Source organism: Platichthys flesus, chromosome 1, assembly GCF_949316205.1.
Source record: "Platichthys flesus chromosome 1, fPlaFle2.1, whole genome shotgun sequence".
Taxonomy (NCBI): Eukaryota; Metazoa; Chordata; class Actinopteri; order Pleuronectiformes; family Pleuronectidae; genus Platichthys; species Platichthys flesus.
Window position 1 is genome coordinate 1032495 of NC_084945.1, and position 13091 is coordinate 1045585.

Consider the following 13091-nt stretch of genomic DNA (forward strand, 5'->3'; position numbering starts at 1 on the left):
TTTAAAGAAAGATTCCGTAGAATCTCAGTCATGAACTATAAACTCTTTTATTCAACTCTATAAATTAATAAATGCAAATGTTAATTCAACTCTGTATTTTCCTCTTCACTATTCCAAATTTAAACCATTTGTTCCCAGTCCGGAGCAGCTCTTCCATTCCGTCAGTATTTTTAACTAAAATGATGATGTGGTGTTGATGTGTCTGTCAAATATCAGTTTGTACAGTGACAGGCGGGACCACCATGAAACAGGAAGTGGTCACACCCGGCCGTGACCCGACAGGATGAACAGAATCACACGATGGTCCCACTGTTCTTCTACAAGCCGCCTCAGCTCCTCTCAAACGGATTCAAATGAGCAGCAGGAAGAAAAGCTGAGCTCCTCTCAACAGCACAAATCAATCAGAGGTAAGAGCCCCCCCCCCTTCCATTCAACGCCAGCTCTCAGAGCTCATTAAGACGACCTCACCTCTCCGCTCAATAATCCTCTCTCCACTCCACCTCCACTCTCTCTCCACCTTTTTACTCTCATTCTGTTTGTTCTGGTTAATCTCCGTCCACTCGATACCGGCCGCTGTTAAGAGCACCTGCACCGCGGAGACACTCTTCATTAAACGCTCATAAATAAACATAATTATCGTGTTAATACTCAGGTGAGGTCAACAGCACTTAAACCAGCTCCGGTTATTAAATGATTGTGATGAGATTTAAAATTCAGGTTGTTTCAGACGACAGGGGAGAGTCCAGAGATCTGATCCTCTTCAGAGAGGAGGAATCCTTCTGCTTTCTAAAAGACTTTCTTCTGTTCCCAGGTCAGTGCAGCTGAACCGTGACACACAGGCACTCAGGAAACACAGCTCTTAACCTGACTTCCTGCCCGTTTGAACTAAAAGCCTCAAACACGTCGGTTCTACAGATCTCAGCTGCTCACAGACCTGCACTGGACTCTGGAGAATCGCCGGACGTTCTCTGGACTTTCTCTCTATGTGAGGACACAACTGTCCGAGTGAGATTCTCCAGGATTTCCTTGTGAAATCTCTGGAGAACCTCCGAACGAGCCGATGTGAACCCAGCAGGAGGTTCTCCACAAGATTTACTGCGAGTGAGATTTCTAAAGAAAGAAAAGACAAATATCTGTGGAGAGTGACACTAGAAGAAGTGGACTTCACTTTATTTGATCTCACGTTTCCCTTCATTGACTCTTATTACAGGTGAAAATCCACCGGAGCCACTTTGTTCCTCCCTCTTCCTCCTGAACGTTCTACTCAACATGTAGCATCGCTCCCTCTGGACTCAGAGATTCATGATTGTGTTTGTTGAGGCTCCCGCAGAGAGCAACACTATATTGTGTTCATGAGCTCCACAGCACTTTCAGTGTGTGCACGTTGTTGTGTTTTTATTATAATTGCCAAGCTTCAGTCTCACCAGACGCAGAACTCTGAGGATCCATTCTGTGATTCTTCTGTAAATTGGAACCTGAGTGAGTCGTGTTATAAAGACATTACTCTGTCCATCCAACACCCCCCCCCCCACACACACACACACACACACATACGATACAAACACTCTTCATTCTGTGTTATAGAGACATCACTCTGACTGTCCTTCCAAACACCGTCCCCGTGGGTTTGTGTGTAAACACAGAGTCGAGTCTTTAGCTACAACAACTGGTTACACCTGGAAGACACACAACACAATCCTGCAGTGCTGCCAGAGGGCAACACACTCTACACACACAATGCACACACGGGAGACTCTTCGTTCACTACGCTATGTTCCTTCCATAGATTGAAATCTCAGCTGTTGTTTTGGAAATGAAAAATCTCTCCATGTTGCTCTGGGAGATTGTGTTAGATTGTGTTAGATTGTGTTAGATTGTGTTAGATTGTGTAAGATTGTAGTAGATTGCGTTAGATTGTGTTATATTGTGTTATATTGTGTTAGTTTCCTGTAGATTGTGTTAGATTGTGTTTGATTGTGTTAGATTGTCTGAACCATGAGCAGTAAAGTGCTGTCTTTGCTGTTTGCTCAGAGTCACATTTTACTGGATGAACTTTTGTAAACACCAAAGAGAAATGAACAATTAACACAGGGACACGGATTAAAGGTGTGAGAATGTATTATTCGTGTCCTGCAGGAGGGGGTGGAGCTGTGTGAAGTTTCACAAGCAGCTTCTCTATAGCTTTTAAAACTGCGGAGGAGTCTCAGTGTCTGATCATCACATTGAGGTCGTGTTGCATTAGTTCTGAGTGTCAGTTCTTTTAATGCTTGTCAGCTATTACAACATATGGAGTAAATGTTAAATGGTTTGAATTTATGTATATATTAATATATTCATATGGCTGTTACGATTGTTTTTTGCTCTAATTCTCCTCTGGTTTATTCAGAAATTCAAAGAAAATTCTAATTAGAAGAAAGTATATTGAGTTTCTGTAGATTCTCAGCATGTCTGAGATAATTGGTTAATTGGTGTGAGATGGTTACTTCGTCTGATGATGATAATGAACAGAAAGTGTAAGTTGTGATTTGGCGCTATATAAATCAAATTGGATTGAGTTTGCTGGAGCTGTAATCAACCACTTGTCATTAATCAGGATTATCAACCCTGACCTCATCATGTTCCACCATCGGAAAATGGTTCCATCTGTCTCTGTCTTTGCGATTCTAACGAGCCTCTGCTACTGATACAGAATCACATTTTGAGTTAATAAAAAGAACATAATGCAGGTCTACACAGAAACTCCTCATTTTGTGTATCTGTGGTGATTCTGTGTTGGATGTTTGGTGCCTCACCACCAGTGTCACCGTCGTGGTAGTTGGGATCGAAGCCTCGCTCCAACATCTTCGACACTTTGTCCTCCTGGTTGTGTTGGATGAGGTCCATGAACTTCCTCAGATTGGCCTGGAGGACCACAGGAGAGAGCGAGAGTCATTACAGTGAGAAGAGAGGATAAACGGGTCGGTTTGTGAGAGAAAGAGACAGAGCGGCGTTCAGAGCTGCAGCGAGACGGAAATAGACCATGAGAAAGAGAAAAGGTGCAGAGGGTCAAACATGAGTGAGGGTGAGAAGTGGAAACAGTGAATCTATTAAAGATGGAGGAATATAAAGGTAGAATAAAAGGAAGCAGTGGGGGTGACAGGCTTCAGAGAGAGGGGGGGGGTATCGTGCTGAGTGGAATGGCTGCTCTCTTCTCTCCTCTTCCTGTCTGCCTACTTTCCAGGCCGCATGATAAAAATAGATAAGAGAGCAGCTCCCTGAAGGAGAGAGGAGAAAATGAGGAGAGGAGGATGAGGAAGCAGACGAGGAGAAAGACAATGAGGGACAATAAAAGAGAGAGAGAGAGAGAGAGACAGAGAGAGGGAGAGAGACAGAGAGAGAGAGAGAGAGAGAGAGAGAGAGAGAGATAGGGGAAGTCCTAATCTGAATCCAGGTTATTAATTTTTTTTATGAATGTAAAGTTTCTTCAAAGTTAAAAAGCTAAACAGTCTGTGGTAAAGGAAGCTCCTCCACTCAACAGATAAATTGTGATGTCACACGTCATCACACCTCAGGGATCAGGACAACAACTTGATACCGCAGGATTCCAAAGTAACACAACATTTACTTACAGAAAAATATGAATTAAACATGATGTGTGTGTTTGTGGCATCACTACATGTAGGTGTGTGAATTATGTGAGGTGAAGTAAAATAAGAACAACTACACTAGAGGTTCAGTGGGACAGCTGACCAATCACAGCAGACCAGGCTTTATGGTGCACAGAACATCTGAGAGAGGAAAGACAGTGTCATCATCGAGTGGACCTTTGAGACCTTGGAGGCGGGGACAGTGACTGACGCTCCTTTGATTGGTCACTTTGAAACTTCCTGTCCAAAAATCGTTGAGAAAATGTTGGAGCAACGTTGTTAAAAGACTTTTTCAAACATCCCAACACTAAAGTGACATCAGCCGGTTTGACCACAGATCCAGAATCTGCTGTTTACACATCGACCACGATGAGTCACTGACGCCTCAATATCTGCAAAATATCCAGGGTCAGACCTTTACGTGTGTGTGTGTGTGTGTGTGTGTGTAGGTGTGTGTGTGTGTGTGTGTGTGTGTGTGTGTGTAGGTGTGTGTGTAGGTGTGTGTGTCTGCAGGCCTGATGAATCAGAGTCTGGAGGATTGTGAAACAGCTCATGAGGCTGCTCTGGGATTGGCTGCATCAGTCTGAGCTTCAGCCAATCACAGAGGACCATGTGTGGCAAAAACTGGATTCCAGACCCAAAATAGTTTGGAGAAGAAACGACTCCACACCGGAAATTAATGTCAGCTGTTGAAGAGACATATCGTCTCCATGTTTATCTCCTGCTCCACATTTATAAAACTTGTTTTTATTTCCCCCCCCCCCCCCCCTCTTTCCTGTAGTATGGAATCAGGAGCAGCCGTCAGACAGAGTCCTGGTGTGCCGGTAACAGAGAGCTGCCAGAGACACTTATGCTTTGGCTGCACGTCAGGATTCCAGTAGCGATGGGCCGGCAGCTCGGCACAAACCTTCCACTGCGACGGGGAGAGGATGAGAGTCTGTGATTTACTGTCAGTGGCGACGCAGGCTGGGTAGAGCAGACTGGATAGAGCAGGCTGGGTAGAGCAAGCTGGGTAGAGCAGACTGGGTAGAGCAAGCTGGGTAGAGCAGACTGGATAGAGCAGGCTGGGTAGAGCAAACTGGGTAGAGCAAGCTGGGTAGAGCAGACTGGGTAGAGCAAGCTGGGTAGAGCAGACTGGGTAGAGCAAGCTGGGTAGAGCAGTCTGGGTAGAGCAGTCTGGGTAGAGCAGTCTGGGTAGAGCAGGCTGGGTAGAGCAGTCTGGGTAGAGCAGACTGGGTAGAGCAGGCTGTGTAGAGCAGACTGGATAGAGCAGGCTGGGTAGAGCAGACTGGGTAGAGCAAGCTGGGTAGAGCAGACTGGGTAGAGCAAGCTGGGTAGAGCAGACTGGGTAGAGCAAGCTGGGTAGAGCAGTCTGGGTAGAGCAGTCTGGGTAGAGCAGTCTGGGTAGAGCAGGCTGGGTAGAGCAGGCTGGGTAGAGCAGACTGGGTAGAGCAGGCTGTGTAGAGCAGACTGGATAGAGCAGGCTGGGTAGAGCAGACTGGGTAGAGCAGGCTGGGTAGAGCAGGCTGTGTAGAGCCCGTTGGGTAGAGCAGACTGGGTAGAGCAGGCTGGGTAGAGCCAGCTAGGTAGAGTAGGCTGGGTAGAGCAGGGAAGTGTAGAGCAGGCTGGGTAGAGCAGGGAAGTGTAGAGCAGGCTGGGTAGAGCAGGCTGGGTAGAGCAGGCTGGGTAGAGCAGGCCAGTGTAGAGCGGACGACTGTCTTCATCCACAGAAACAACAACTCTGTGACGTCACCTCCTGGAAACAACTCCACGAGGCTCCACCTCACTTTCTGCCAGATGCAGAGGTTGAGTTGAAGAGTAGAACGTTTGAAGATGTGTCTGATGTGTGACGCTGGAGGTTTGAACTCAAACTTTAATTCTGTTATTGTTGTTTCATGTGTCTGCACAGTTTGAATTTGTGCATAATTTGGATGATAAAATAATAATTTAAAGATATGAATCCTGTGGTTTTGCATCAAGTGTTTCTTTGGCGGCGGTGGTGGATCGGCAGCTGAGGCTGACTCGTGATTGGCCGAGATCCAGATCACCACGGCACAGACTCTGATTCCAAACGGCGTCACCAGTCCTGTTGGCTGTTGGTGGTTAATGTGGGAGGAGCAGAGGGCGGGACCAATAAGTCAAACTTAACCATGAGAGAAACAAAAGAGAAACGGGAAAGTGACGCTGTGGCCTTTTCCCTCGTCACACGTTTCAAGTCCCAAGAATTAAAAACTAGCTCGTCCTCACAGAGGAAGGAAGCTGCTAAATAGTTGATGCAAAGTTTTATCTTGTTACTTTTTGAATATTTCACGTTGGCAACACCTTTGGTGTGAAGCCGTCGTGGCTGCGGTGTTTGCAGGCCGCTCCTCCCAGAGGCCGGCGACCATCAGAGGGCAGTGGGCGTCGTGCTGTGACATCTCGTGAATCTCTTTGTTGGCTCTGCTGCTCGTTTGTCTCACACCGACAAAGATTCCCAACATTTCAACAACGAGTGGAGGAGACGTGTGAGCAGAGGGACGATAACAAAAGAGTGATTCAGCTCTGATTCTCCACGATGGAAATCGAACAAGTGCTTCCTCCTCTCACTTCTGCTGATCCTGCTCTACATGTTCTTATTTCTCTAAAGCAGCAACGGGTAGTTTTCACACCTTAAAGGTTCAGTGTGTAGAGTGTAGTGACATCTAGTGGTGAAGAAACTCAAAGTTTAGTTTGTCCAGTCTGGGCTAATGTGGCGAGACGGGAATTGTTGTTACTGGACAGATATTCTGAACTTTGGCTTGTCTGCTTTGTCTTGTCCTGTTTGATGTTTTGTTGTTGAAAGTTGTCGACTCATTTGTCAGCGTCGACAACTGTGTCAGCTTGTCAACAAATACACATGTGTACAGTTGTGCAGCGAATCTCACATCCCACCTGTAGGGGGCGCCTGCACTGTGGCACTTCAACATCCACTCACTGTGTTAATATGCAGGCCAATGATCATTGAGCTGTCTGCTGAAATCAAGCTGATTAACACATTTGCATAATCTCTCTTTGTGTACAGTGGCTGCCTCGTGTGACTGATTAATCATTTACTGTCTCAGTCGGGATCCTCTGAGTCTCAGAACCTCCAGCTGAGAGAAGCTCCGTGTCACATTCCTACCTTGGTGTGAAGTTTGGCGATTTGTTTCTCGTCCACGTTCGGCTGCCGGTAAACTCGACTCTTGTAGCGGAACTGTTGAGAAAAAGACAAATTATTAAAGATAATAACAAATAACAAATCAACTCGTCCTGCAAAGCTTCCGTTAAGTCTCAGTTCCAATAACCTTCAGGATTAGAGACCTGTGACCTTGAGCTCAGAACTCTGAGTCACCAGCTGTTTACTTTCCACCAGGAGAGAAATGGTTCCTGTGGAGATGAGATCAGCGGAGGATCAAGCCAGAGACGCTTCCTCTTTATTAACAGCATCTCATTATTTTCACTGGATCTGAACTGAGACGACTGAAATGACATCCTGTCTCTGTCTCTTTGTTTTTAAGAGAAGGGATCAAATCTTTCTCTATAGAATTATTTTGATTTCCAGGCTGCTCATTTCAGATATTCAGAATCTACTTCAGCAGCAGTTTTGAAAATATTCAATCGACTCTCAGAACAAACTAACACATGCTGCTAGAATTCATGCTCAGAAATATAAAGGAGCCAAACTAATAAGTTAGGAGAATTACATTTTCTGACAACATGGAAAATATGAGTTTATATATGTATGATTTATTTCTTCACTGCTGCACAGACTCTAAATGCACAAGATGGTGGCGTTCATATATTTATCTTCAGGAGGAGGTGGAGGTGCATCATCACTCTTTATTTACAGAAACGAGTCTAAGGATCTAACTGGTCGACGGTTTACCTCCAACACCGGGACGCCCTTGCTGATTGGCTGAGGATACTCTCGCAGGATTCGCTCTTCGTCCAGGAACTTGCCGTCCCTCCCGTTGCTCGCCGGCTGGAAGAGGCCGTAGTTGAGCACGTCCTTCAGGCTCTGGTTGAGCGTGCACAGGATCCGCTGCTTGGCCACCCAGACGGTCGCGTCCGGGTTGAACCGCATGCATTTCTGTTAGAGGAAGATGAGATTGATCAGAACTGTGGTTGTATCCCTCCGCCGACCACAGTGGTTTCAGTCGACTTTAAACCTTTGACCACGGAAATCTGATCATTTCTGTATTTGAGTCGAGGGAACAGCTGGTCAAAGTTTTAAGAATTTCCCTAAAGACAAACTTGAGATGGAGGAAAGATTCCCTCGCAGCGTTGTTAAGATGAAGTGTCACTGTGACCTTGACCTTTGACCTTTAAACTCCAGAATCGAATCCGTTCATCTTTGAGTTCTTTGAACATTTTTCTCTGAGAAGTTCCGTGAACTTGTTCCTGAGATGTAGCGAGAGACCAAAACACAACAAACACTAAATTATAATCAGATCGTCCTTGAGTCAAACTGAACCTTGGTACTAAGTCGGAGTAAATTCCCTCGAGGTGTTTCTGAGACGTCGTGTTCACAACAACGGGACGGCCGGACAACTGAAAGACATGATCCTCCAGCCACTGGGTGGCGCCGTCACGGAGGAATAACAACAACATGAACTTTATCTGATCGACCTGTGAGATATTTAACTTTTGATTGACAGATGCAAAGAGGTCGGGACCTGAAACTGAAGAGAGGATTAGAGTCACCGAAACAATGGGCGTCCAATCAGAATCCGTGTGATGAGCTGTAATGACACAGACGCTGTCCTGGTCCCAGCAACTGAGCCACAGGACCTCCATTGTTTTATTGTTGCAGGACATGCTGCACGTGGCTGCTTCCCTCGCTGTGGCTGTACCTGACACGACCCCTCGCCCCCCCGTTCCAGTGAAAATACAGAAAAACAATGTAAGATTTGCAGGCTGGTGTGTGTCAGAGAGGATTATGGGCGCTGTGCCGTGGCATTCGGGGAGAGTCTGCGAGTGTTAGCGGCGTGAAGTGCTGCTCAGCCGGCGATAGCAGCGCTGCGTCTGCGATAAAGGCTGAAGGGATGAGCAGTCTGTGAACTCTGCTGAACCATAATCCTCCCGCCTGGCGAGCGGCGGGCGAGGAGGAGCCGAGGATGGAGGGATGAAGGGTGAAGGTGTAGAGAAACAGATGGGTGGCGTCTGGCAGCGGCTGCTCGGACTGATACGGCCTCTTCTCGGAGGCTTTATTACTCCGTCACATTTCCATCAGCTCCTGTTTGTTCTGCCTCCTCAGCTCCAACACACATCACTACGTGGACGACGTCTCCAGAGACCTGAGAGACAGACTCTGACCAGTTAGGACTTTCAGGAGCTGAAGTCGATACCGATGTTAAAGAGGAAAGACTTCTGACACCGACACAGATTCTCTCCCATTAAAACAGGAACTACTTTAAAAAATGTATAACTCCGTCAGTGAGGTCCAAATTAATAACAGAGGGATTAATATGGATTTTTGGTGCTGATTCCAATATAAAGCTGTTAATTTAGAGTGAAGCTGATTGGTTGAGTCTCGCTGGTAACTCTTTAGAAAAGGTTTCCTGGATCAGTTCGAGCCGTTGGAGGTTTAGTTTCTCGTGGATGAACGGACCCGTCTGAAGGAGCCGGGGTCGCTGCTGTGATAAAGCTTCTGAACGTCCCTGGTTTAGTTTCTTACGTCACAGTTTACATCAGAGCTGCAGGACAGGCTCACGTGCACGAGCCGTGCACGTGAGCCGTGCACTATTGTGCGCTCGAATCACTCGTCTGACATTGATTTCTGTGGGGCTCAGTCATGTGATCGAGTGGCACCGCTGAGCGCTCGATGTGAAATCAGGAGCATGAGTGAGTACATGTGAGAGAGAATAGTGCACATGTGAACATGCAACACACAACACACACACACACACACATGCACACACTTAATGGAGTTAAACCACCGAGCTAATAACATCGAAGGGTCATGAGTTCATCTCAGGGTCAAAACTCTGAGGACATTCAAACACAGACACACACGCACAGACAGACTCACACACACACACACACACACACACACTCTCTCACACACACACACACACACACACACACACTTCTTAAGGTTTGCTGTTCAGGAACATACAACGCGTGTCACCGTCCCTGTGTCTCCCTCCTCTGGGTGGAATCTCCAACACAATTTAAAAGACGTGTTGGTTTATAGAGCATCCAAATACATATTCATAATGCACACAATGCGATGGGGAGTCAGAGTGAAGCAGAGGATCACAGGAGAGAGAGAGAGAGAGAGAGAGAGAGAGAGAGTCAGTCGTCAGGTGACGGCTGCAGGCGAGAGCTCTGCCAAGCAACCGCCAACGCCAACTTCCTGTTTCCCTTTCTTCTCCTGTCCGCCGCTTTGTTCTGCCAGCACGAGGAAACTCTCTCTCTCTATCCCTCTCCCTCTCCCTTTCTCTCTCTCACCCTCTCCCTCTCCCTCTCTCTCTCTCTCTCCCTCCCTCTCTCTCTCTCTCTCTCTCTCTCTCTCTCTCTCTCTCTCTCTCTCTCTCTCTATCCCTCTCCCTCTCTCTCTCTCTCTCCCTCTCCCTCTCTCTCTCTCTCTCTCTCTCTCTCTCTCTCTCTCTCTCCCTCTCCCTCTCTCTCTCTCTCTCCCTCTCCCTCTCTCTCTCTCTCTCTCTCTCTCTCTCTCTCTCTCTCTCCCTCTCCCTCTCTCTCTCTCCCCCCTCTCCCTCTCTCTCTCTCTCTCTCTCTCTCTCTCTCTCTCCCTCTCCCTCTCTCTCCCTCTCCCACCCTGTACCTGTCCTGGACGTCCAGTGTGAATTGATCTGGAGCCGCTCTGGGACCCAGAGGACACACACATCAAACAGAGCTCCACAGAGCAGAAGATGAAACCCGCTGAAGACGCTGGCAGCACCTCCAGCCGCTCGCCCTCAGGGAGCCACGCTGCTGCGGCTGTTTGAAGATAAACCTTCACATCCAAACCTTCTGTGGTGACGACAGCTGAGCAACATCTGTCCACAGCTGCAGCTCCTTCATTCTGTCAGAGGCACAGTCAATCCCTCACTCTAATGTGAACGCTGCTCATCTGGGGACTGCGTGTGTGAAACATTGATATTCACCCAGAATGAATCAAACATTAATAAACCATGAAATCTGTTTGAGAATCGATATGTCAGAGCTCAGGGTTCAAAGAACAGAATAAAGAAGAGGAGGGGATGATGAATGTATTCACTTTCCTTCTGGACGCCTTTCAGAAGCTCAGTTTCATGAAGATCTATGAAATCACTGTATCTATAAAGTCTCATGCACGAGATCAGCTGGCGTGTTTCATATTCTGTCAACATGCATAAAAGTATGTTTTATTAAAATGCATCTTATTGTCCAGTTTATCATTATTAATCTGACACAAGAAACACAAAGATAAACTCTGTACATTGCAGCTCAGTGATGAGGAAGTATTTGAATTTAACTTTAAACTCTTAAACACCTGATGGTTTGAACTGCTCCTCCTCGCAGTCTGATGTCAGGTGGGAGTGATGATGATGCTACTCACACCTGGTTTGATAGAGTCATGTGGTCACATCGAGCCGGGCACTGACCCCATAAACAAAACGTCTACATGTTCGTTTTGTTTAGCGTCTTTTGTTTCTTCACAGGTCAGATAAAGATGACGATCAGTTTTCAGTTGTCTAATCAGCTCTGTGAATAATACAATAAAAATAACTTAGATAGATACGAGGTCTGAGACTCACAATAACATTAATTATGCATCATCTTTTTATCTTCCCTCCATCATTAACATATTGATGAAAAACAGGATCATTACAGGCGTCTTCATTCATTCACTTTTCCCTCGGGACGTTTTTATTTTCTTATTATTTGCTGTACATGAAATGATCACAGGACACAAGCAGAATTTGTTTTGTGAAGGTCGTCTCGTGTTGTTGAGACGTTCAGCTCCGACACGACTCACCGCTCCAAACCGCGTGGTGCTATTCACACCCAGATGTTCCCCTGAAAACCACCTCCAGCACCAGATCCACCTTCTAACACACCTCCACCTTCTAACACACCTCCACCTTCTAACACACCTCCACCTTCTTCTCAACCAGACGGTCTGGAGATACAACATTAACCACGTTCTTCATCCTGTTAAACCTTTAAATATATTAGAAGTAGAACAAGAGTGAAATTAAAGGGCAAGGGGGAATTAGTTTGTTTTGTACTTTGTGTCTGAGTACCAAGCTTCGGTGCTGAATCTCCGAGGATTTCATTTTTATATAATATTTAAAATCTGGGTCTAAATATAAACTAAACAAAGAAACACTAATTATGATATGATAAGCACCTTACTGAGATGCATGTTTGAAAATGAACATAGACACTTGGTCTAGAAAGTGAAGCCAATGAGGAACTCCCTGAAACCTGTCTTCTATGTACTGACCAGCAGGGGGCGACTCCTCTGGTAGTTCCTATAGAAGTCCATGAGAAAATGACTCTACTTCGCACTTTATAACGTCAGGAAACATTCTCCTCAGGAGTTTATTTCTCAGTCTCTGGAATAACTAATATTATATAAGTATAAGTTACCCTACGCAAAAACAGCTGTTTAAAATTAAAGTTAAAAAACATACTTCATACTCCACTGTGAGAAGCCCACTGTATATTTCAAATATCCAGAAGCTCCAAGTATTCATCCTTCGAGAATAATATAGGAATGTGATATTTGATCATATAAAATGGATCTGACACCTTATGATTGACAGATGACACTGACTTGTGATTGGTGGAGAGTGTGTATGGGTGAGCACCTGGGGAACACTTCTGTTAAAACATTAAAACTGATGATAAAACATAACTCAGCTTCAACATGTTGAGTTTACTTTACAGAAGCTTGAGATGAAATCTAAAGATCAGATTCTCCAGTGCATCAACAGAAGGTCTGAACATCCCACTGAGTAGAGGAGACAGGAACTCACCGTCTGCTGCAGGTCGGGGACGAGGACGCGGACGACCTGCGTGTTGGTGTGGACGTCCTCCATGTGGGGGGGGGCTGGTGGCTCGGCCGTGGCCCTTATGGTCTCGTAGATGGTTTCTTCTCGTGAGCTGTCGGAGGCGCAGTCGTCGGAGTAATCTGAAAAGCTCTGGGCCATCTCATCCTCGCTGGAGGTGGGGCTCCGGGGCATAGTCAGCAGGCCCGGCGGATTCAGCTGCAACAGACGAGGAGGTCAGAGGTCAGAGGTCAGAGGTCAGATTCGCTGCATTACAGAGAGTGGGCATTCAAACCCATTAGGCTCCTTTACTGAGCCCCAAAGACCTTGCTTGTTAGTTTGTTAGTTTGTTAGTTTGTCCTCATCCACTGGGCTCGAGGGCTTCTCAGGAAACTCCCTGAGGAGTCACTGTGACCGAGGTCCTCACAACAAGATGCTGCTTCATCACGTCTCCTGTGTGAGGACCACGAGGCTGAAGCTGCAGCTG

The 13091-nt window shown here is 46.4% G+C and overlaps 1 protein-coding gene across 1 annotated transcript in view; it reads right to left on the minus strand.

The window, feature by feature from the left end:
* LOC133957287 (SH3 and multiple ankyrin repeat domains protein 2-like) overlaps positions 1-12820 on the minus strand; it is a 68528-nt gene extending 55708 nt beyond the window's left edge. Inside the window, 4 exon segments of the mRNA XM_062392791.1 lie at positions 2793-2901; positions 6766-6837; positions 7510-7713; positions 12593-12820. Of these exon segments, the coding sequence (XP_062248775.1) occupies positions 2793-2901; positions 6766-6837; positions 7510-7713; positions 12593-12799 (592 nt within the window). The 5' untranslated portion in view covers positions 12800-12820.
* Between the last annotated feature and the right edge of the window lie 271 nt (positions 12821-13091).